The 21573-nt window shown below is 44.3% G+C and overlaps 1 protein-coding gene across 2 annotated transcripts in view; it reads right to left on the bottom strand.

The window, feature by feature from the left end:
• KLHL13 (kelch like family member 13) overlaps positions 1 to 20984 on the bottom strand; it is a 63915-nt gene extending 42931 nt beyond the window's left edge. The window contains exons 1-2 of one of the 2 annotated variants that reach the window (XM_056859476.1): positions 20928 to 20984; positions 16077 to 16148 (exon numbers count right to left, since the gene is read on the bottom strand). In XM_056859476.1, the coding sequence (XP_056715454.1) occupies positions 16077 to 16148; positions 20928 to 20947 (92 nt within the window). In that variant the 5' untranslated portion in view covers positions 20948 to 20984. The remainder of the gene's footprint in view (positions 1 to 16076; positions 16149 to 20927) is intronic. The other variant, XM_056859479.1, reaches the window with a different exon arrangement.
• Between the last annotated feature and the right edge of the window lie 589 nt (positions 20985 to 21573).

Below are 21573 nucleotides of genomic sequence, written 5' to 3'. Positions count from 1 at the left end.
AATATAATGGAAAAGGCACCAATCGAGTGCTTTTTATTTAATCACTGCTATTTTTGCTCAGCTTCATTTACAGTTCAAGAGGGGGGAAGAAAAAGCACAAAACCAAAGTGGCGCCTTACGTGTATTTTGTTTTCAAGTCTCCAGCTGCATGGAAAACTGTGGTTGTAGGCTGAAATCCAAGATCCCTGGGCAAGCCCTGTACTGGCATGTAGCCCCTGAACGGAAAGATGCTCAGCTGTCCCCAATTTACACTCGTGTCAGGAGAAATGATACCCATCAGTTAAGCAGGTTAAAACGCCCTCCCATACAGCAATTTGGAAAAAAAAACTCTAAATGTTGGTATGGCTGGCATATTACTCAACATTAGCTATATGTCCCACAGCTTCAAAACAGGAAAAAATACTTGATATACACAAATCCATGAAACCATCTCTAGTCTTTAAATCTCTGCTTTAAAAAAATCTGAAACCTTGCAAAACTCCAGAGATCTGGTTTCGCTGATGATACCTCAGATTTATTGCAGATAAAAGGAAATTTATTAACGTGTGCTGCAAACCCAGAGGCTGTTTCACATAACTGGATTGCAGCTACACATTCATGTGCCATGGGATGCCTACTTCAGGTGCGCACGACCAACACTGCATGAGCAGGTCTCATTTGCATAGTTTGCTTGGCAGCCTGGCCTCTGCCTTCCCCAAACCCCTTTGCATTCTGCAGCCGAACAGCATGGACTCAACTTACACCACACAACATTACATAATCTTTGTTGCCTCTATGCCAGAGCTCAGGCATTCTTCATGCATCAAAAATCAAGGTTAATGAATCGCCTTTAAAAAGAAAAGAAAAGAAAGAAATCACAGTCAGAAGATTGCTTCCATCTCTACTGTGCCCATCGAGACTGCTGAAGGGCAAAGAGGTTGTGTACTTTTCAAGCTAAAGCGCTACCTGGTTGGCACGAGCAGGTTGGAGATGGGCCCTTTTGGAGTAACAGGACTCGGCAATTCTACTAAGCCCCAGTGGAGCATATACTGCTTTTAAAAGCCAGCAGTTTTGAGAACTCCCATCATCAGTCTGGCTGAGCAAGTAGAAGCTGCCTCTTCGACTGGCCAGCTGATCCCCTGGCTCCTGGAGAAACACAGCAAGGCCACACGAGGCGTGATGACAGCAGCCAGCCCTAGCGTCAAGCGGCAAGAGCTCCTCCATGCCAGCCAGAGGGTCTAACCCCTTCGAAGGCACTGCAGCGCAGACAAGCCATCCTGCGGCCCTATAGCTTGCAAGGCTCGGCTTCGTTCTCCACCTGGAGACTCACTGGCCTCGTCCATTACAGTAAATTAAGTGCCTGCTATGTTCGCCAAAGAGGACCAATCTCAGTGTTACCGTTCCAGTAACTCTGAAGCGGCCCATCAATTCTGCCCTCTCTCCAAAGGAGATCCGAGCTCGCCTTCGGTGCGCAACTGGCGCAGAAACTATTAATAAAGATGCATGGCCGACTGAAGCAGAGGCTGACGAGAAAGCCACTGCAGAAACAAAAATAAATATGTGAATAACTAAGCTTGGGGGGGAGAGGAAATACTCCCCCCTCCTCTTTCACAATGGCAGGGCAATGCACGCTGCCCAACATCCTCTTTCCACTGCTATTTTTTCATTGAGAGGAGTGACATGGACTGAACAATCCCAGCATGCCAGATGACTAAGGAAGCTGGCTGTAACTAGTCACCACGGAGGGAAGTGGGTGGTTAAGGTTTCCCCTGAGGAGACTGTGGGGATTCTCTTCAATTTGACAAGTTTTTTGGCTCACTTGTCTGAGCCAACTTAACTATTTTACTAGGTGACTGGCAGCAATGCATTACAACCCCAGCCGATTAAGTTACTCGATCAACATACGTTCCAGAGGCAGTCAAACAACTTCATTTTGCACAGCTCTGATAAAAGGATAATTCTTATCAAGCGAGGCAGAGCCACTGAAAGCCTGACAGATCGAGCATCAAATGCAGATGTGGAAGGGCCGAGTTCAAACCTCTTCTGTGCAGCTCACCGGGTGTCCTAGGCAAACCACTCGTGTACAGCCGAGACTTCCCATCAGTTGATGAGGATGAGAAAAACCATAAAGCACTTCAAGTGCTGAGGAAAAAAACAGTCCACATGTGAATACGAAATTGCTTGGCAGGGTATTTCCTTTGCCAGCACATAATAAGGTGATGCTGGAGGTGAAAAGTGGAATTAATCAAGCAGGGCTCTTCTTTCCGAGGGCTGAATTCATATGTGACAAGGGCTTCTTTGCTAGCATAGCACAGCAGCTAAGAGAACGAACTGTGACCCTGGAGGCAGTGGGTTCAAACCTCTGCCACGAAGTCACCAGGAGGCTTTAGGCAAGCCACTCACTCTCAGCCTCCGTTCCCCCCTCTGCAATACAACAAGACGGTAACACAGGAGTATCATACAAAGCTGTTGCAAGGATTGCTGTGTTACATTTGGAAACCACTTTAAACACTGAAAGGACTGCGGAAGTAGTTTTACTCTGCAATGTGATTCTGACAAGCAGCAGAAAGACAGACTACATGATCTCTCATCGCCCTTTCAGCCTTGTGATCCTACAGAGAAATGAAAGCCTCCAGTATATCAGCTCAAGCAGCTGCTGGCTCATCTTTCTCCTGGGAGGCAGGTGGAACAGACGGTGGGCTGCTTTTTCTACATGGCACCATGTCCTTCTACCATTCTCCCACACCCATGAGCTAGTGATGCAGATAGAACACTACAACGCTGGCCCGAACATTTGTCATCTGCATTTGTCAAAGAAAAGAAACTGTCAGATAGGCTCTCTGTCAACCCCGGAATGAAACAAGATGGTTTCCCCACGGACAAAATGGAGTTTTCGCACTCCTTCCCCCGTTTACACCTGGTCTCCCTCCCAAGATCTAAACCTCAATGGAGACCCGCCTGGGAAATCGCTGACTGATACCGGGTCCCGCAAAACAATGACGGAGCCCGGGAAGATCAGCCAGTCAAAACGCGCATTTATTTTTTGTATGCTTTTGCTTAAGTACTTGCCGGTAGTTAAATTCTGTATTGTTTCTTTGTTTCTCAAACCTAATCTTCCCTATTGTATCTGCCCTATATATGTATCACTATTCCCCCATGTTTGTATTCTAGCTATAAGTCTTTTACCTGCTGAAACCACTGACTTTCTGTAATAAACTTAACTCGCTGTACCGTCTGGAGAAAAGTTATTGCCTGGAACGCATTGGATTACTGAGGCCTGACAGAAACTGTTCATAACTGATCCGCAAAGGCCGGTGCCAAACTGATCCAACTGTTCTCTGCAGTAACTAGCAGCTGAAGTCTTAGAGATCAAGGGTCACTCATTACTTACTGAAAGAATGTTCAAAGGTATTCATGGTGGGAGCGATGGAAACCAACAGAAGGGGAATGAGACCACAATTTGAACTAGGGACACATGGTTTTCTATAGTTCACACTTTGCCCGATTTACAGAGACCCCTTGCCTGTCTACATGGGATGCCCAGAAAGGGCAGTGCAGGGATTCAAACCCCTTAAAGCAGGGGTTCTCAACAAGGGGGGAATTAGGACTGCAGTCCAGGCTCTGCTCACGACCTGAGTTCGATCCCAACAGAAGTTGGTTTCAGGTAGCCGGCTCAAGGTTGACTCAGCCTTCCATCCTTCCGAGGTCGGTCAAACGAGTACCCAGCTTGCTGGGGGTAAAGGGAAGAGGACTGGGGAAGGCACTGGCAAACCACCCCGCAAACAAAGCCTGCCTAGTAAACGTCAAGATGTGACATCACCCCATGGGTCAGGAATGACCTGGTGCTTGCACAGGGGACCTTTACCTTTTTTATCTTTATTCAGCAAAGTGTGATGTCCTGTAGGTTATGTACAATCTGTAAAATTGTAGTGTTTTTTGTTTTTTTTAGTTACACTATCTTGGGAAGGGGGGGATTATATTCTGAACAATGGTGAAAGGGGGGAATGGAGCAAAAAAGGTTGAGAACCACTGCCTTAAAGCAATCTATACCTTTGCAGCCAGCTTGCCTCAGTTGACCTACGTATGATGAACCACCGAACTGACAGCACAGGAATGAGACTGCCCGTATAAAATATTTAAGAATGGCTTTATCACTTGTGGCTAAGACTCTGATTTCACCAAGTTAAAGTTGACACTTTGATGATGTGCAGTATTACAAAAGCCCATAACCCCTTGGTAGAACCTTGACCATCTTCAGCGACCCAAAACGACTGCATCTGTGCCCTGCTGTGCTTTAGTTACATTCTCATTCCACTCTGTGCTTTCAGGCACCATCAACCCGCATTCTTCTCCTAAGCCTGTTAGGAGAATGTAAACCAAACTTGAAGCAGTCTCGTAGAGCTCAGAAACCATTTCAAATTTTAAAATTCTTCCGCATTTCTGAACACAGCAAGCCTATATTTGAGCTGCTTTCAAAAAGAGTCGCTTTAACATGTGGGAAAACGCTGTGCAAACAAGCTCGAAAGCCGTGCTCATCAAAGACAGGAAACTTACGTGTGATCTTCATTTAAGAGGAGGAGCGTGGTCTCAAGACACAGGCCGTGAACTAAACTGTAGATTTTGTTTCACAATCTGGGTCACTGAGCGCTTTACAGAAATTAGCACACAAGGAATTCCTTCCCCTTCCCCATCTCATATATTATTTACTTATTTTCATATATGCAGCAGGGCTGGTGGAAATCTGTTAGGTTATATGCCATTTTAAACTACTCCAATCATGCCAAGGACCAAAGAGCCTTCGGTTTCTCAGAACCGGCAAGATTCACTGCCAAAGAATGTCACTACATATATTCATGCACAGACTGTGCGTGCTTCCTCCCCTGCCCCCACAACCTTCGTCCAGGACAGTGTTAAAGTAAGAAAGGCGTGCCACCTCTGATGGGGGGGGGGGGGAATTAACAAGTTATCAGTGAGGTCTACCATAAATATTATCATGCAGTCATTAACAAAACAGTAACTAGCAGCTCATAGGCTCAATACACACACCAACTGAAGATTTAGGCGTTATTTGTTCTCTCTGGAAAGGTACCAGTGTAACTCAAGATTATAGGAACAAAAGATATAGGTTGTTAGATTCAATTTACGGGGTTTTCTTAGAGCTTAGCAAATCAACATCAGTATCTATTCAGTGTTCCATGGTACATTTGTCATTAAAACTCAAGTTAAATATCAATCACACTCAGTTCTTATACCACATACACAAATGCACAGACAATTCAGGGTCACTTTTGATTTTTCTTTGGCAGCAGAAGGGGGAGAATATGAGAAACACCTTCTTGCTTGTTTGAATGCTCCAATTCCCTCCCATCCATGTTGCTGGTTTGTCTTTCCAGATCACTTGGAAAGTTCATTGCAGTATCAAGCTGTCCCCAAAGCGTAGATAGCCCCAGGAGGGTTCATCGGGCATACAGGCAAAAACAAAAACATGGTGAGTTCTCAGAGCAGGGAACAGACTGACAAGAACACCAAACCCAAGGCCAGCGTTTTAGAATCATAGAGTTGGAAGGTACACCAGGGTCATCTAGTCTAACCCCCTGCACAATGCTGGAAATTTACAACTACGTACCCCCCACACACCTTTCATGACCCCTACTGGCTGGAGAGCCAGCATGGTGTAGTGGTTAAGAGCAGTGGACTTGATCTGGAGAACCGGGTTTGATTCCCCACTCCTCCACATGAGCGGCAGACGCTGATCTGGTGAACCGGGTTGGTTTCCCCACTCCTACACATGAAGCCAGCTGGGTGACCTTGGGCTAGTCACACACTCTCAGCCCCACCTACCTCACAGAGTGTCTGTTGTAGGGAAGGGAAGGTGATTGTAAGCCGGTTTGATTCTTCCTTAAGTGGTAGAGAAAGTCAGCATATAAAAACTCTCTTCTTCCACTACTCCATGCCCTGAAGATGGCCAAACAAAAAAAAACTCAACAACACAAACCCTCCAGGATCCCTGGCCAATCTGGCCTGGAGGAAAATCCCTTCCTGACCCAAAAGTGGCGATCAGCATTTCCCTGGGCATGTAAGAGAGGGCCACAAGAGTCAAATACTGACACAACTGTTCCTGCCCTCCCTCTCATGATCAGCCTAAGTTCACAGAATCAGCATTGCTGACAGATAGCCATCTATTATTATTATTTTATTAGGCCAGTCTGAACAGGGAAAAAACTGATCCTTCTGCAGACACAATAGTCCACAGGCAAAGAAACTCCATTAATGAGAGCATGTCTGGACATATTCCCCCACATCAGAGCTTGCCCAAACTATTGTGTAGCTCAATAATCAAGAAGCAGATGGAGGGCACTGTCAATTAATTATAGTGGTTTTTTTTTAGTATGCTCTCCAGCTAAGACTAAGTTAGGAATGGGATTCATAATTATAGAACCAAACAAAACACAAAAACATGCAGAACCTGTAACAAGCTTCCTCTAAGTGGCTCTGTGTAAATTTGTGGGAATACCTGACAGCATACCACTGCTGAAGCTAAGAAGGGACACCATGGTGAGAAGACTGAAGACAGACTACCTAAAGAGCCATGTGAAGCAAATCTTAGAGTCTTTCCTAGGTACACTTTGGGGCAATTCTGATGCACCCATTAGCCATTTCATCCCCTACCAAAAGAGAGTGTCAATTTCTAAATCACTCCCAGTCGCATTATCCAGAGGATGGTCGAAAGGTCAGAGTGTTAAGCACCGGTATCAAGAAGAAACCATTCAAACTCACTATTCTGTAGCCATTTTGGAACAGGAACACATTCAGTGGCCTTGAATTCTCAATACAGTGTTAAAGCTAAAATCATACAGTACTCTCAACAGGAATTAAGCAAGAAACACAATATTTGGGCTTTCCAAGGGGGAGGAGGGAAATAGGTGTTTTAGTTCAGCGAGCTAGCACATTGGTAACCAAGCTTTAAACTTCACATTTTATTTTGTCTTATCAAGTCAGTAGGACCTAAATGGGTGATAAAGTGAGGTGAAGCAGAACCACAGGAAAGCTGCACGATGATGAATTTCAGTAGCAAGGATTGCTGTCACACATATGGTGATGCCCAGAGGGCCTGTTTGTTACACAAGGAAGTTTTAAGACAGGGTGTGTGTTTTTTGGAGGGGGGGGAATCCAGAAAATAATTAGGTAATGCTCATGCAAACCCAGCAATGCCACCTTCTGGCAACTAGGTGAACAGATTAACAGCATGTTTAGCGCTCATCACTTCAGTTTTCTGGACAGGCAGCAACAAGTAGCAGAGCTGGGAAAAGAGGAACTTGAAAGTAACATCTGACTTAATCACTTTCAAAACATCTGACCTGGTGCATGTTAGTCCAAGTCATTCTTTTCTACATTCAGTTGCTCAAGAAAATGTGGGTGGGTGTTAAGTGTTGTCAAGTCGCTTCCGACTCATGGCGACCCTATGAATCAATGTCCTATCTTTAACAGCCTTGCTCAGATCTTGCAGACTGACGGCTGTGGCTTCCTCTATTGAGCCAATCCATCTCTTGTTGGGTCTTCCTCTTTTCCTGCTGCCCTCAACTTTTCCTAGCATGACTGTCTTTTCTAGTGACTCTGGTACACTTGTACATTATGAGAAGACAAAACAGATATCTTGGCCCAGGGATTAGTTGGGGGATGGGTGACAAACAGGAAACCCTCCCCCTCATCCAACAGGAAACAAAATGGTAGGACCTCCAGTTTTGCAAGAGAGAAGTCAGGCATCCATCCAAGGGTTTCCTTTCCAGCCAGTAAGGATTTTCTTTATTCTTATAACCCACTTTTCTCTCCAATGGAAATCGAAAGCAGTTTACAACATTGCTGCCCTCTCTTCCATTTTCTCCTCACAACCCCCCCCCCCCGTGATATAGCTTAGGCTGAGAGAGTGTGACTGGCCCAAGGTCATGCAGTGATTTTCCATGGCAGAACAAGGATTTGAACCCTGTTTTAATCCAACACCTTGTACACCAGTATACTACACTGGCTCTCAGAAAAGGATGCCTTTCCACAGGACTTGACCACTTACATTGCAGCATGTAGGTCCTGCTGTTCTGAATTACACCATGCTGTAAAATAGAAGATTTAATATCAAGAAAACGAGAACACACGCAGAGATCTTGCACATTAGCCTTACACTTTTTTTCAAAGAGCCTCAGCCACCTTACATAAATTTTACTTTTTTCGAGGTGGAGGGAAGAAATACATACCCTTCAAACATGCAATTTCAAAATGCTGAAAGAAACAATTGAAGTGATTTAAAAAAAAAAAACACACCCAAGAGATCACATCTTGCAGGCAACCATCTCTCAGACTCTCCTCAGAAACAACTCATTTTGCTGCTAGCACACCACCATGCAGCAACTCCTCTCCCCAAAAGCGCTTCAGGTGATGTTATCCAACAGACAGGAAAGCCAGAGCCCTTGAGGCCTGAACATCAATCTGGCAGGTAAATGAAAGAGTAGGTGGCAAATTAAAAAGTGTAATTATTCACGCCTCTGCAGAGCATTAACTAGGGATACACAGGGTGGAGATCTCTGGGCTTGGCTCTGGGGGGGAAATCTATTTTTCAAGCCAGTAATAAGAATGGGGGGGGGGGAGCTGAAGTAGAGATAACAGCAAACTGAGATGTTCTGCTACAGGGGTATAAGGCTCCAACAAGCCACAGAAATCAGCAGATGCCTCCTTCACACGAACACTGAGAACCATGACGGCTGCTTGCGACGACACCCACTTGACATCCATTCCACATGCCCATTTCACAAACACGCTTCATGCATGTTTCTCTCATCATGCAGTTGTCTTTCATAAAGGGGTCACTTGGTGCTTATTAAAATTCAGTTTAATGGTGGGCCGCTTCCTTCAAGCTTCAGGGGGGGAAAAGATATACCACTTCTTGAAGAGATTTCTTCAACTATGCAGTAAGCTCATTTACATGAAGTTAACCACAGTAGAGCCAGGTAATCAGTTAAGTGGATTAAGGAAATTTAACTGGCCAAGAAATGTGCCAAGTTTTCACAGCTCCTGCAATGCTTCCAGAATTAGCTGAACACCTATCCTTTTGGGTAAATGAAGTGTAAGGAAAAGGGTACTACGGGGGGGCGGGGGAGGTAGCATGAGCAAAAAAAGTCCAGCAGGACCCTTCCTAATCAATTCTCTCCATACAATCAGGCTTGCTTCCAACAGAAAAAGAAATTCTGCCCTCTCAGAGAACTAGGACAAGCAGGGGAGAGAGTTTCCTGGATCCTCCTAGCAGGATTTCTGTTATTGAGAATACTGTAGCCTGGGGGTAGGAAACAAAGTTAACAATAAACATCAGGTGGTGGCCACTGGAGAGGGGAAAGATCCCCATCTCTGTTCCACACCCTGGTTTGATTTGCCAGCCCCCTTGTCACATTCCTGGATGTTATACAAGACAACAGAAAATTCCCTCGTCACAACACTCATCATAACAAGCCATCCAAAGTGTTATTGTAAAAAAAAAAAATTAGAATTATTATATCAAGAGTTAAGTTACAGATCACAGACTAAAGCTTTTTCTACAGCAACACCTGTATCGTATCCTTTCTGGGCAATCTGATTGAAACCTAATGATTGCATTCCTCATTATGGAAGCCATCAACTGTTCTCTCTATTTTTTATATATACCCCTTTATAAAAACAAATATATATACAAAAGGTGAAAAAGGGAATAAAGGGGAAAGGATCAAATCTATTTCTTCTTCCAAGCATTACACAGTCTAAACTATCGTCAGATCAAAATAACATCAATCGTCTTAAACATATAAACATTATAAGCATTCATTGAGAAGTTTCTTAAGCAATTCTCTAAACACTTTGTTTTTAATACGTATTCATGGCACGTGAGTAATGATCATATAAAGGTTGCCATTTTATCATGAATTCGTCCATTTAGTTCATTTTTAACAAGTGAGTTAATCTAGCCATTAATGCGACGTGCTATCAACTGTTCTCTATTGCAAAGTTGCAATGCTGTACATATTGCTGTTCCTGTAGGTAAACTATCTTATAATCACAGCTTTGTAAAAAGCATTTTTCTACCTTCCCTGGGTTTCAAGGATGTAGAAGCTCAAGGAACCAGAAAGCTGAATTTAAAAGGCTTTAAGTTAACCTTAGGTCTTTTACAGTGTCATCCTAAGCAGAGCTACACACCGTGAAGTACACGGGAGTCAATGAGCTTACAAGGGTGTAACTCTGCTTAGGAATGTGCTATTCAATTGCAGTCCTGAACTAGGGAGGAAGCCCCACTGAGTTTGAGACCTCTAACCAAAACATGCTTTGGATTGTAGGGGTAGGTACCTGACTCAAGTTTCTAAACTCTTTTTGATCAACTATTACACTAACACATAGTTTAGGCAGTTTAATTATGATTGGATACAATACCTAAATTGACAGACCATAGTTATGGCTGTAATCCCTTCTCCAGAGACCACAACCCGGGGGGGGGGGAGATAGGAAGAGAGAAAGAGAGCGCGAGAGAAAGAGAGCGCGAGAGAAAGAGAGCGCGAGAGAAAGAGAGCGCGAGAGAAAGAGAGCGCGAGAGAAAGAGAGCGCGAAAGAGAGAGCGCGAAAGAGAGAGCGCGAAAGAGAGAGCGCGAAAGAGAGAGCGCGAAAGAGAGAGCGCGAAAGAGAGAGCGCGAAAGAGAGAGCGCGAAAGAGAGAGCGCGAAAGAGAGAGCGCGAAAGAGAGAGCGCGAAAGAGAGAGCGCGAAAGAGAGAGCGCGAAAGAGAGAGCGCGAAAGAGAGAGCGCGAAAGAGAGAGCGCGAAAGAGAGAGCGCGAAAGAGAGAGCGCGAAAGAGAGAGCGCGAAAGCAAGAAAGCAAGAAAGCAAGAAAGCAAGAAAGCAAGAAAGCAAGAAAGCAAGAAAGCAAGAAAGCAAGAAAGCAAGAAAGCAAGAAAGCAAGAAAGCTCTAAGCCATGGTGGTTTTGAAGCACAAAACAGGCAAATCTAAAATATGGTTAACACAAACCATAGTTTGGCATTATGCCTAAACCAACTCTCAAGCATTTGCGAAAACTCAGACCCAGCAGTCATCATATTATTTCCCTTATTAAACATGCCAAACTGGCGCAGAGACCAAAAAGCCTGCTTTGTGGGTGCTGCGGTCTCTTTCTCGTCTCCGGATCCACCATACTGGCTTCAGCCAAAGTAGTGAGCTGGGTGGACACAGACATTCCAGATGAGAATTTAATTAAAATGCTTGTGAAACTAAGGTGAGAAATTCTTAACAGATACTGTGTAGATATTGACGTGAAGATGCCTGAGCATGGAAGAAAAAAAGAGCCAAAAAGAACCATGATGCCTTTCTCACACTGGCCAATCAGTTCAGGGGTGGGTGTGTGGGGGGGGGATGGGGACAGGATGCTGCTGGTTGCTCCCTTCCATGGCAAAGACCAAAAGGGTTGCATTATTCAGATTCAGCCTCCACATGGCTAGGGTTTTTCGGTAAAATGATCTCGCTCAGGCCTTTGTTTTTACCATGTGGAATCAGTGATTTACTCATCTGGCCCAGGACTCAAGCTGCTAGGCCACAATGAGAAATTGACCCTCTCCCAGTTTATCCACTCTCATGCTTTCACATGCGGGGCAAACTCATCACTGCCACCAGCCTGCCATTAATAGAATTGCAGCCCAAGAGTCAAATTTCAGACTGCCCTTAAAAAAAGAAAGAAACCATTTTGTTACAAATATTACCAACTAAGCACACCCTTTCAGTTTTTCTCTTATACTCTGATAAGCATGAGCTTTTTCGTGGCTGTAAAGACTGATGTACTCCAGTTTCAAAACAAGCATTGTTTATCTCAAAGAATATATGCAAACAATGGATACATGAGTAAATACATACAGTCAAACAGCAAAAGACTACAACATCTGAGCAGAAGGAGAAATCAATTAGGTGTAAATGAAATCCACTACCTTGATTTAAAACTCATATCTGAGATATTAGCGACAAGGAGAATATTCTAACAGTTTCAGGTTTGATGTCTAGGCTCGGGGCATCCCAGATTTACCTTTTCCTCCATTCTCTCCAACACATATATCCTCAAGTCTTTCTGACACATTTTATCTATTTGTTTTACTTTCTCACTGACACACAAAGCAAACTACATGGTGTCAAACAATATAATCAAATAGCATAAGATCTAATAAGCAATGCAATAGGACTACAAAAATTAGAAAAAGTGCAAAGTAGTATCAGACATGCTATATGGAAAATGGAACAACAAAAGTAGAAAGCAACGCTGTAAAAGTAGGATAAAACATACAATAGATAACACATAGCATACATAGTGGCATAGACTACAATCCTGTTCTCTTTATAAAAAGTGGCTTCCTGAACCATTCCCTTATACTATTGCCTTTATAAAAATGCCCTCCTGAACAACTCAGTTTTACACTGTTTACATTGTTTGCATAATGCCAGAAACGTGGGAGATCTCCTTACCTCCTCAGGCAGGCCATTCTACAAGGTGGGGGCCGCAACAGAAAATGAAAGTCTAAGGGCAGCTATTGATCTTACCCATGTAAGATCCTGAGAAATTAAAGGTTCAAGATGTAGGGGTCAGCAAGTGTTGAAATACCTTAACCATTTGAGCTGGTTGCAAAGTACCTGATGCCATGACAGAAGAGAAATAAAATTTTATTGCCACTATCGCTGCTGTCTCATAGGTCTTCCAATCAGATCTGGGGCACACTCTGTTGTAGTCACACTGAATTTTCCACCAACATCACTATAGATGTCTCACTGCCCTCTTCAGGTCACCACTGATAATCCAAGGAACCAGGTTTTGCCCTGAGGGTGGGAGAGGTTGTCAAGGGGCAACCTTGTTGACAGCTTCATGTTTCCAAGCTCCCACTGTTATCATCAACAGAGCATTCACATGGAATCCTGAAATCCCTCAAGAGCATTCTGGAACCCAGTAGGATCCATGAATCTCCACAGGCAAATCATTTTAAGGGGCCCTCTCCTCTGCAGAGCATCAGTGGTACATTTGCTCTTGCCTTGAGTAAACAATGGTCACACCATGACAGAACCAGAGCTTCCCCCAAAGGCTCTGAGCCATTGTCTAAGGTGTGACCTATTTCATGTATAGGGGCTGTTACAACCTGACAGAGGCCCCAGGCATGAATGCTGATGTGCCCCAGAACTGTGAGCCTACGTGTCTCTAGCGCCAAGCTAGAGAGACCACCCCCGCCAGCTCAGACAGGGTGCCCACCAGGGAACTAGGCAGCCAGTAAACAAGTTGAATGCCCAATCTACCTCTGGAAGCCAGCACAAGGAGCATTCAATCAATGCCAGCAATAGTTTGTACCAGGAATCTGCATGAGAGAAAAGACTCACAGAGGATGATTAGCTGCCACCACTCATCCCCAGCCTCCAGTGAGGGGTTGGTGAAGGGCCAGATACCCAGGAGAAAATTGAGATGCACACCACGTCATTTTCTTCCCAACAAGTCTCATCGACGCAAAACCAATTATCTCCCCTCCAGCAACAGAGACATCTACCAGCTCCCACCTACACTGAAATTCAATGTTCTATACCGTGTAAAAGCTACTACCAGGAACTAAGACAGCCCCCTCCCCCTGCTACCATCCATAGAAAGGCCATAAAACAGTCCAAGGTTAACTTAGTGATGTGTCAAAACTAACACTGTCCAATTGTTCAGAAAGCACTGTCATAATCCATTATAAGTATGTGCCGCTCCCAGGTTCCAGGTGAAAGACTGGTGCCTGTCTTTCCCATACTCACAGAGCATACTCTGAGTACATGTCTGTGTGTTCACTAATGGTCCCCCCAGTCTCTCCCAAGAATAGCTGTATCCCTCTTAAAGAGCCCCCTTCATCAATGCACTAATCCCCTTATCAATATAAGCTAAGGTGGTGGTGGGGGAGAAGCTTAACATCATTTGGGCATTATTGCTCAGCTGCCCAACCCCCTGTCCTCTCTCTCCTTTGTCATCTTTACCATACCAATTGCTTTATTGCCCACTTCTTCAGCTTGGAAACCAGAGAACTCGTTTGACCAGACTATGTGTCAGGGTCGTTTGAGCTTTACCCCTGAGCATTCAGAGTGTACACCCAACATTCACAAAGAAATAGGGAAAATTCTGAAACAGATACTTGGGTGAAGAGTCAGATCATTTCAGGAGACACATCTGAAAAGCCCCTGAATGAGCCTGCTTTTTCACTGAAATGTTGGACGTTGAAGAAAGGGTAACTTGCATGCCAAACACTGTTACATAGGCTATAAAGCAACTACAGACTGAGTTTATCCAAGGTTGCACACCCTTTTGCTAGTCAGCCAAAGATGGACTACCTTACAGTATTTTCTCAGGTTTGTACCTACACACACCCCCACAAACCAACAACAATGACAAAAAACCCACAACCCTGGATTAAAACTATCAGAGAGCCACCAAGCAAAGCCTGCAGGAACTTTCTCACACTATAAATACTCATTTACTTTCACACATCTTGCCATGTCACTTGATAAGTCACCACCACAGATGAGCTAGTTGATTTACAATGCAAACAAACAGGCTGACAAGCTAACAAGGTATTTGCTGCTAGAACAGCTTTGGACAGGCAAATGTAAAATTCTCACACAGCATGAACTTCAACTCCCCCCCCCAAATGCACATTTAAGAACATTAACCCAAAAAAATGCCTATTACATGTAGAAGTCTGCTAACTACCGACCTTCTCAAACTAAATGAAAGTTTTGCAAGCCACACCCTTGGCTGGAATTGAAACGGCACCTGCAGCAATGAAACAGTGCCACAAGCCTGCCAACTGTGATCTAGCATGTATTCATGCAAATAATGTGTGAACTGCATTTTTACAGAGCAAAGCATGCAAGTGAGCAATATATTCAAATCAGCAGGAATCCTTCAGCTAGTTAATACCGTATTTTAGGTCAAGGCAGCACTGGAGAAGAAGAAAAATGGCTGGAGATACAGATGCCCGCACCGCACTGACACTGGGCTGCAAAGGCATTTTTACAATGAATTCTGTAGCTAGAAGCAGCTTTCTGATAAGAGGACCAGAAGTCAAAATTCAAAACCGCAAGAATCCAAAGGGAGCTGAGCATTGAGCGAGAGGAAAGCAAAGCAAGATGTGCATCTTCAACGGCCACCATTGAAACATATGAGGCTCTTTGGAAGGTTTTAACGATTTTATATGAACAGCAGAACTAAAGGGACACTCTGACTTGGAGTGACTGACAAATTAAGAACTCTAATCTTCAAAGCAAGATCAATATTCAACTGAATGGGGGTGGGGGGTTGGCATCATTCCCCACAACTACCAAAATTACTGATATTAAGTACTTTGCTAACATTAGGCAGCAGAAAGAGGCTCAAGTGATGGGAATGTAACTTTTGGCCCCTCCTGACTCATAAATTACGACCATGGGCCTCGATTCTGACTCCAAACCCTTTCTTTCTTCAGCTTTTCAAGTTTCACATCCTGTTTAAGCCCAATCTGGCTTTAACAAACATTGTGCATAACACATCTGATTTGGCAAGAACATCACAACAGGCTACATGCTGAAAATGCCAACAAGTCGGTTAAATGATGTTTGCAGTGCACAGCACAGATCCCAAAGACTTGTGCACCTCTGGACTGAGCATCTCCAGCCACCAGAGGTTGCCAAGCAACTGGAGATCATCCACAGCCTACTGAAAAGGTAAACTTTAGGAAAGCCAATTTCTACAGGATGCTGCAGCCTAGAAATCAATGCCCACCTGCCTCAGACTTGCCCAAACCGAGTCCCCATTGACAACTGTACAGAGGCCTGCTTAGACCACACCCCACTGATCTCATAACTTGCGGGAGCAAGGTCAAGTGCCCTAACAAGCTGGCGAGTGTCTGAAGCCACAGCTTGTACGCTTTTAAACAAGAATGATATAAAGCTCTTGGAATACATTTTCCCCAAAAGGAAGAATGGAAGCAAGCAAGCATTGGCAACCAGACAACAGTGTTACCTTTTTTAAGGTCAATGGTTTTGCAGTGGAAAAAATACCCCCAAACACACATACCTGTCATGGAGCACAGCTGACACCTCCCTTCTGAGCACAGAATGATCCATGCCGTCAATGTTAGTAACTCCCCTGTTGACCAAAGGACATAAGACTTTAATGTTCTGATTCTCAGAAAGGAAACGTGGTACCCTAACGTACCATGCCATCCTAACATACCATGTGAGTGAGGCTCGTGGGGGTGGCCGGGCGAGAAGATTATCGATGAAATCACACTGCCAGCTACACAGGAACACCGTCCATTGTTAAGTTGGGAAATTGAAGCTTTTGTTTCTAGGCAAGGAAGTACCAGACAATGGACTCGTTCTTCAACAGAGCACAGCAGGGTCAAGTCCCCGCACAGCGCTGCCAGACCACTCCTTTTTTTGCTTGTTTGTTAAGTGTGCATTTCAAATATCCTTCAGCTCTCAAACGGGCCTAGATGCAAAGATCGGCAACCACAGCAAACGCTCCCTCTGCCTCGGAAGGGCCTGACATGCTAAAACCGTTCCAGGAACAAAAATCCCACCCTTTTAAAAAAAGAAAGAAAGAAGAAAGAAGGGCTTAGCAGAATAAGGATGTCAGGCAAAGAGTCAAGACTCGGGATCAGAAAATGTCATCCTTCACAACAGAGACAGCTCCCTGGGCTGCACTTTCCTCTCCTAAAATCCGCCTGATAAAGCAGCTTAAGGAGCTTTGATCAGGTTTCCTTTCGACTGCCAAACCAGACCTGTGGCGACCCTGGAGATATCACTGGCTTCTTTATTAAAAAGAGCTTTGTGTACAGGGCCCTTCCACCCTCCTGCTAAAATGGTGTATGTGTTCCTTACTATTACCTGATTGCCACAAGTAGCATACCTGTTCGCTGGCTTGCTACAAATGAGGCTCTGGGAGCACTGAAGCTAGATTCTGTCCTGGGCAGGACTGAGTAACCCTGTGCTTATCTGAAGCCATTTTTCCTGTTTCTGTGAGTAAACATCTCTCTTGCAAATGGAGCTGAAGCTCAAAACTGAAGGAAGAGGTTATGCTTTTTTCTACATTTTGCACCCGCCCCCCCCAGCAAACAAGCTTACAAAAGAAGCCGGTCATAAAAAGCTACCACCCGCTTAAAGAGTCTTCAGAAAATACCGTAAAGACACTCTTCGAGCTAGCAGTGTTCAGATTCCAACAAGAGGCGTATCAAAAAACGCAGATCTTAGCAAGTGGAAAGCTTTTGTTTCTCCTCCTTCAATCACAGGGAACTCACCCAGGATTTAACGTGCCTCTTTGATTCATATATGCAAAGGAGAACACAATCTCCGTGCTGGGGAGGGGAGAGTGGCACCAAGCGCCTAAATGATATGCAACCCAATAGATTAAACTGCTGCAAGCATAGGAGGTGGAAAAGGAGCCCTCACAGAACAGAAAAGTATAACAGGGCCCGGACAACTCTCCTACCCACTCCCTCGACAAAAATCATATTCATTTCTGACATCTGATGGCTGTCTTCATTCTGCCTGTAAATGCTGGCGAGACGTTAATATGCACACTCGGAAGCAAGTTCTCTCACCACCATTATCACCACCACCCCAAGCCTGCCGTGTCTGTCCTGCGAGTTCAGTAGTGCTCAGAGGTCAGAAGCTGCCCATGCCAAACCTGCCCGCGCAGTTTTACCACAAGCCGTACGCGACCAACTTAGACTTATGAGACAGCTGTGACAAGAGAGAAAGATGGTAAGCAAAGTACAAAGATTGTTGCATTCTACGTTGAGACTATTTATGATGGAGCTGATGCTTCCCAAAAGTGTATGCAACAGGAGGCAACGCCAGGGAGAGGCCTTGGCCTCTATGCCCTGCTGTTGGTCCTCTGCAGTAACTGGTTCACCCCTGTGTGAGCAGGATTCTGGACTAGATGGACTACTGGTCTGATCCAGCAGAGCTCTTATGTACTTATGCCCATTTAGCTTTGCAGCAATTTCATATGCTTTCCTATTTTGCAAAAAGTGATATTTCGTTGTTTTTTATATGTATAGACAAATGCAATTGCTATACAGAGGCTTTTGCTACTTATAAAAACACAGATTTTTGCAAACATGTTTCTACTCGACTCACACAAAACACTTTACCAAAGTCCTGATGTAAAATTCGTCAAAAAATGACACACGAAAACCTTTGCTTTCTTTTAGGATAAAACAATCTAAATTATGTAGAGCAGTAATTGCATAAGTATGGTTTCAGAACACCCCCCAAAAAAAATTACAGAGCAAAAAACACAACTGAGATTTGCTGAAGGTCTTCATGGCCCCCTCATTAAAAGAAGAGAGATGCCAAGTATCATAACCAGGACAGAATGTCGAAGCAGGACATCAGACCTCTCCTGGCAGGTCCCTCTTTTGACTCTCCTGCCAAGTCCTCACAAACAAAACGAACAAAAAAGGATTTGTTGCATGCTCCAATCAAAAATCTACAATTTACGGCAACTCCAGAAGTTGCCAGTGTAAAGGGCCTTTATGCTTCAAGGAAAAACAAATACCTGGAAGCTTTTAACAAGTATAGAGAAAGAAGATACTTCTCTCCCCCCCCCCCCCCCGCCGCCCACTTCAAACCCCCTAAGCTCAAAATTGCTCTTGACAAACCCAGCTGCTACGTGGCAATTTGCATTCGGTCTGGTACAACACGCTCCTCCAGCGGAGAGCTAAAATGGGATTATTTCATTGTCTAAGTACACAGGCATCTGACCCCTAAAGAACATGGCTTTTAAGTTGGTCTCAGCCACAGACCTTACCGTGCGTGCTAGCTCCATGATGGAAAATGCAAACCAAGCATTTGATCTGCTTCAATAAGCGGTAGATGGCAGAGAGGCTATGAAAATTGACCCAGCTGACAAAACTCCTTGCTCTGCTGCTTTTCATGTGTTAACAGTTCAGACATCTACAGTGTAATTCCTAGGCAGAGTTACTCCCTTCCAAGCCCATTGACTTGAACAAGTTTAGATGGGTTTAGGATTGTACTATTTCTAGAGTGTAAGAGCCATTGAATAACATTGTGACTTCTGAATAAGCATGTTTAGGCTTGCTCTTTAAAACCAGTATGGTATAGAATAGGAAAAATTTACAGTACTTTATTAAGGGATTGGAGCATCTTTGAGGAAAGGCTCTGGCACTTTTCAGTTTAGAAAGGAGATGACTAATGAGGGGGAGTCATGGTACAGGCTTATAACATCATGCATGGGTAAATAGAGAGCCTTTTCTCCGTCTCCTATACTAGAACTCAAGGATGCCCTCTGAAGTCGATGGCCAACGGGTACATGACAGATAAAAGGAAATCCTTCTTTACTGCCAGTGGAAGTAGTGATGGACACATGCACAGATAGCTTCAAGAGGGAATTCGATTCATGGCAGACAGGTCCATCAATGGTTACTAGCCATGGTGACTAAAGCAAACCTCCGTACACTAGTGCTCAGAAGCAGCATCAGGGAAGGCCTTGGCCTCTATGACCAGTTTGCCCTCCAAGGCAATTAGCTGGCCACTGTGTAAAGCAGTATGCTGGACCGCATAGACCGTAGCTCTTATTTGTAGGTGTCTTCTCACACGGGGGAAAAGACATTAAAATCTGCAAAAATGGGTAAGTGGATAACTGTGCTCATGACAATATAATTCTTCGGATGTGTGAAAATTACAGTGCAATTCTACAAAGAGTTACTCTAGTGGCTCAGTGGCTTGGAATGCAGAAGGTACCAGGTTCAATCCCCGGCATCTCCAGTTAAAGGGACTAGGCAAGTAGGTGATGTGTAAGACCTCAGCCTGAGACCCTGGAGAGCCGCTGCCGGTCTGAGTAGACAATACTGACTTTGATGGACCGAGGGTCTGATTCAGTATAAGGCAGCTTCAAGTGTTCATGTGTTCACTTAAGTCAGTGGGCTTGACTGGAATAACTCTGCACAGGACTGCACTGTTAGTGTTATCAATGGTTTTCAGTGCATTTGTTGTCGCTTTCCCCTTAAATTTGAACAATGTAAGGGAAATGCATGCTAATATTGTCTGCACATTTTTACAAGTGTTTTCCAGTAAAAATAACTGATTTGCTTTGGTCTCTAATCAAGTATTTGTGTTCAAGTATTTGTTGCTATTGAGACATGAGGTTACTTAAAAAAATTTGTTTACCAAATACAAGTCGAAACAAACATGCTAAATCAGATCACGCTCTATTTAAGGCATATTTCCCCTGAAAACCCACATAGCAAAGTTAACCATGGGCTCCCGCTCATTACGTATTTCTGAAGCTTCTGTTTTTGTTAAGCAATCTGCCCTCCTTACTCCCTAAAGCCGATGCATGCAAACGTAGAGGGCCTCAGATAGTATCCTCCACCCAGGGCCGGTGCTACCATTAGGCGAACTAAGCGGTCAGCTAGGGCACATACCTCAAAGGGGCCAGAACTGACCTGAGGGGCAATTAAAAAAAAAATTTTTTTAGCAGTTTCAAGTTTTGTGTTTTTATTTTTTCTAGAAGACATTTGTTTCTGAAAATTGGTTTGCAATGGGGGGGGCGAAGTAGTTAGCCTCGCCTAGGGCGCAAAAAAGCCTAGCACCGGCCCTGCCTCCACCACAGAGTTTCTGCCATGGACCCGAACGTATAATAAGTGAAGCAGTCCTCACAAGTAAGCCTGAAGCATTTTAGCCTTTTACCATCTAACATTCTACTCCACCTCAATCTCAAAAGGGATTGTGTCGGCCACCCATCAGATCCACTACTTTCCTGCACCAAATCAAAGCTTATCACGCCGTTGGCCTTTGCACCATCAATCATGTACCCAGGAGCAAGGATAAGCAGTTACTCTTCATTTCTATTCCTACTCAGTGGCTGTTGTGTAACACACAATCTCTAGTTACTCACAAGGTGTCTCTCCACATCATCTCCAACACACCGCTAGGCCTTCGTTGCCGCTTACGCACCTGCAAATTAAAACAAAACAAGATACAAAAACTGAGACAAACTCTCAGGAAAGGGAAGGCGGCATTCTATTGGAGTTTGGCAAGACACAGCTAGCTCTACATTAATAACTTGCAATCAGAATCGGAGCCAATGTTTCATGTTCTGCTCACAGAATGCTTCTTTGCAGCCTTTTCTGGGAGGAAAAGATCTGGATGGAGGTATGGAGGAGAAGAATCAAGGCCACCTTATGCCGGAAGTCAAGAGTATGTTCAAAGCAGTCACCTAGGTTTCCATCCAGTTTATGCATAAAACCTTTCATCTGATAGCAATCAGTGCCTTAATTCCTGATGTCTTCAGGAAAGAACCAGGGTAATTTGTTTTTAAAGGCACCAAGATTCTGCTCTTGGGCTACTGGCCCAGTTGGTTCACATGGGAGGAGCATAGGACTGTCCTGGATACTCCCCATTCGGCAAATCCCCCATCTGCGTGCCGCAAATCAGTTTTGCATCTGAAGAACTGAGCTGTGACTTTGGAATGCTCACGTGGGAATTAATTTTGTTAATCTTTAAGGTGCCACTAGACTTCTTTTGTATTTTGCAAATCAGGT

This window comes from Euleptes europaea, chromosome 13 (assembly GCF_029931775.1).
Source record: "Euleptes europaea isolate rEulEur1 chromosome 13, rEulEur1.hap1, whole genome shotgun sequence".
Classification (NCBI taxonomy): domain Eukaryota; kingdom Metazoa; phylum Chordata; class Lepidosauria; order Squamata; family Sphaerodactylidae; genus Euleptes; species Euleptes europaea.
Note: the sequence above shows the minus strand (reverse complement) of the source record. Positions and strands in the feature narration are given on the sequence as shown.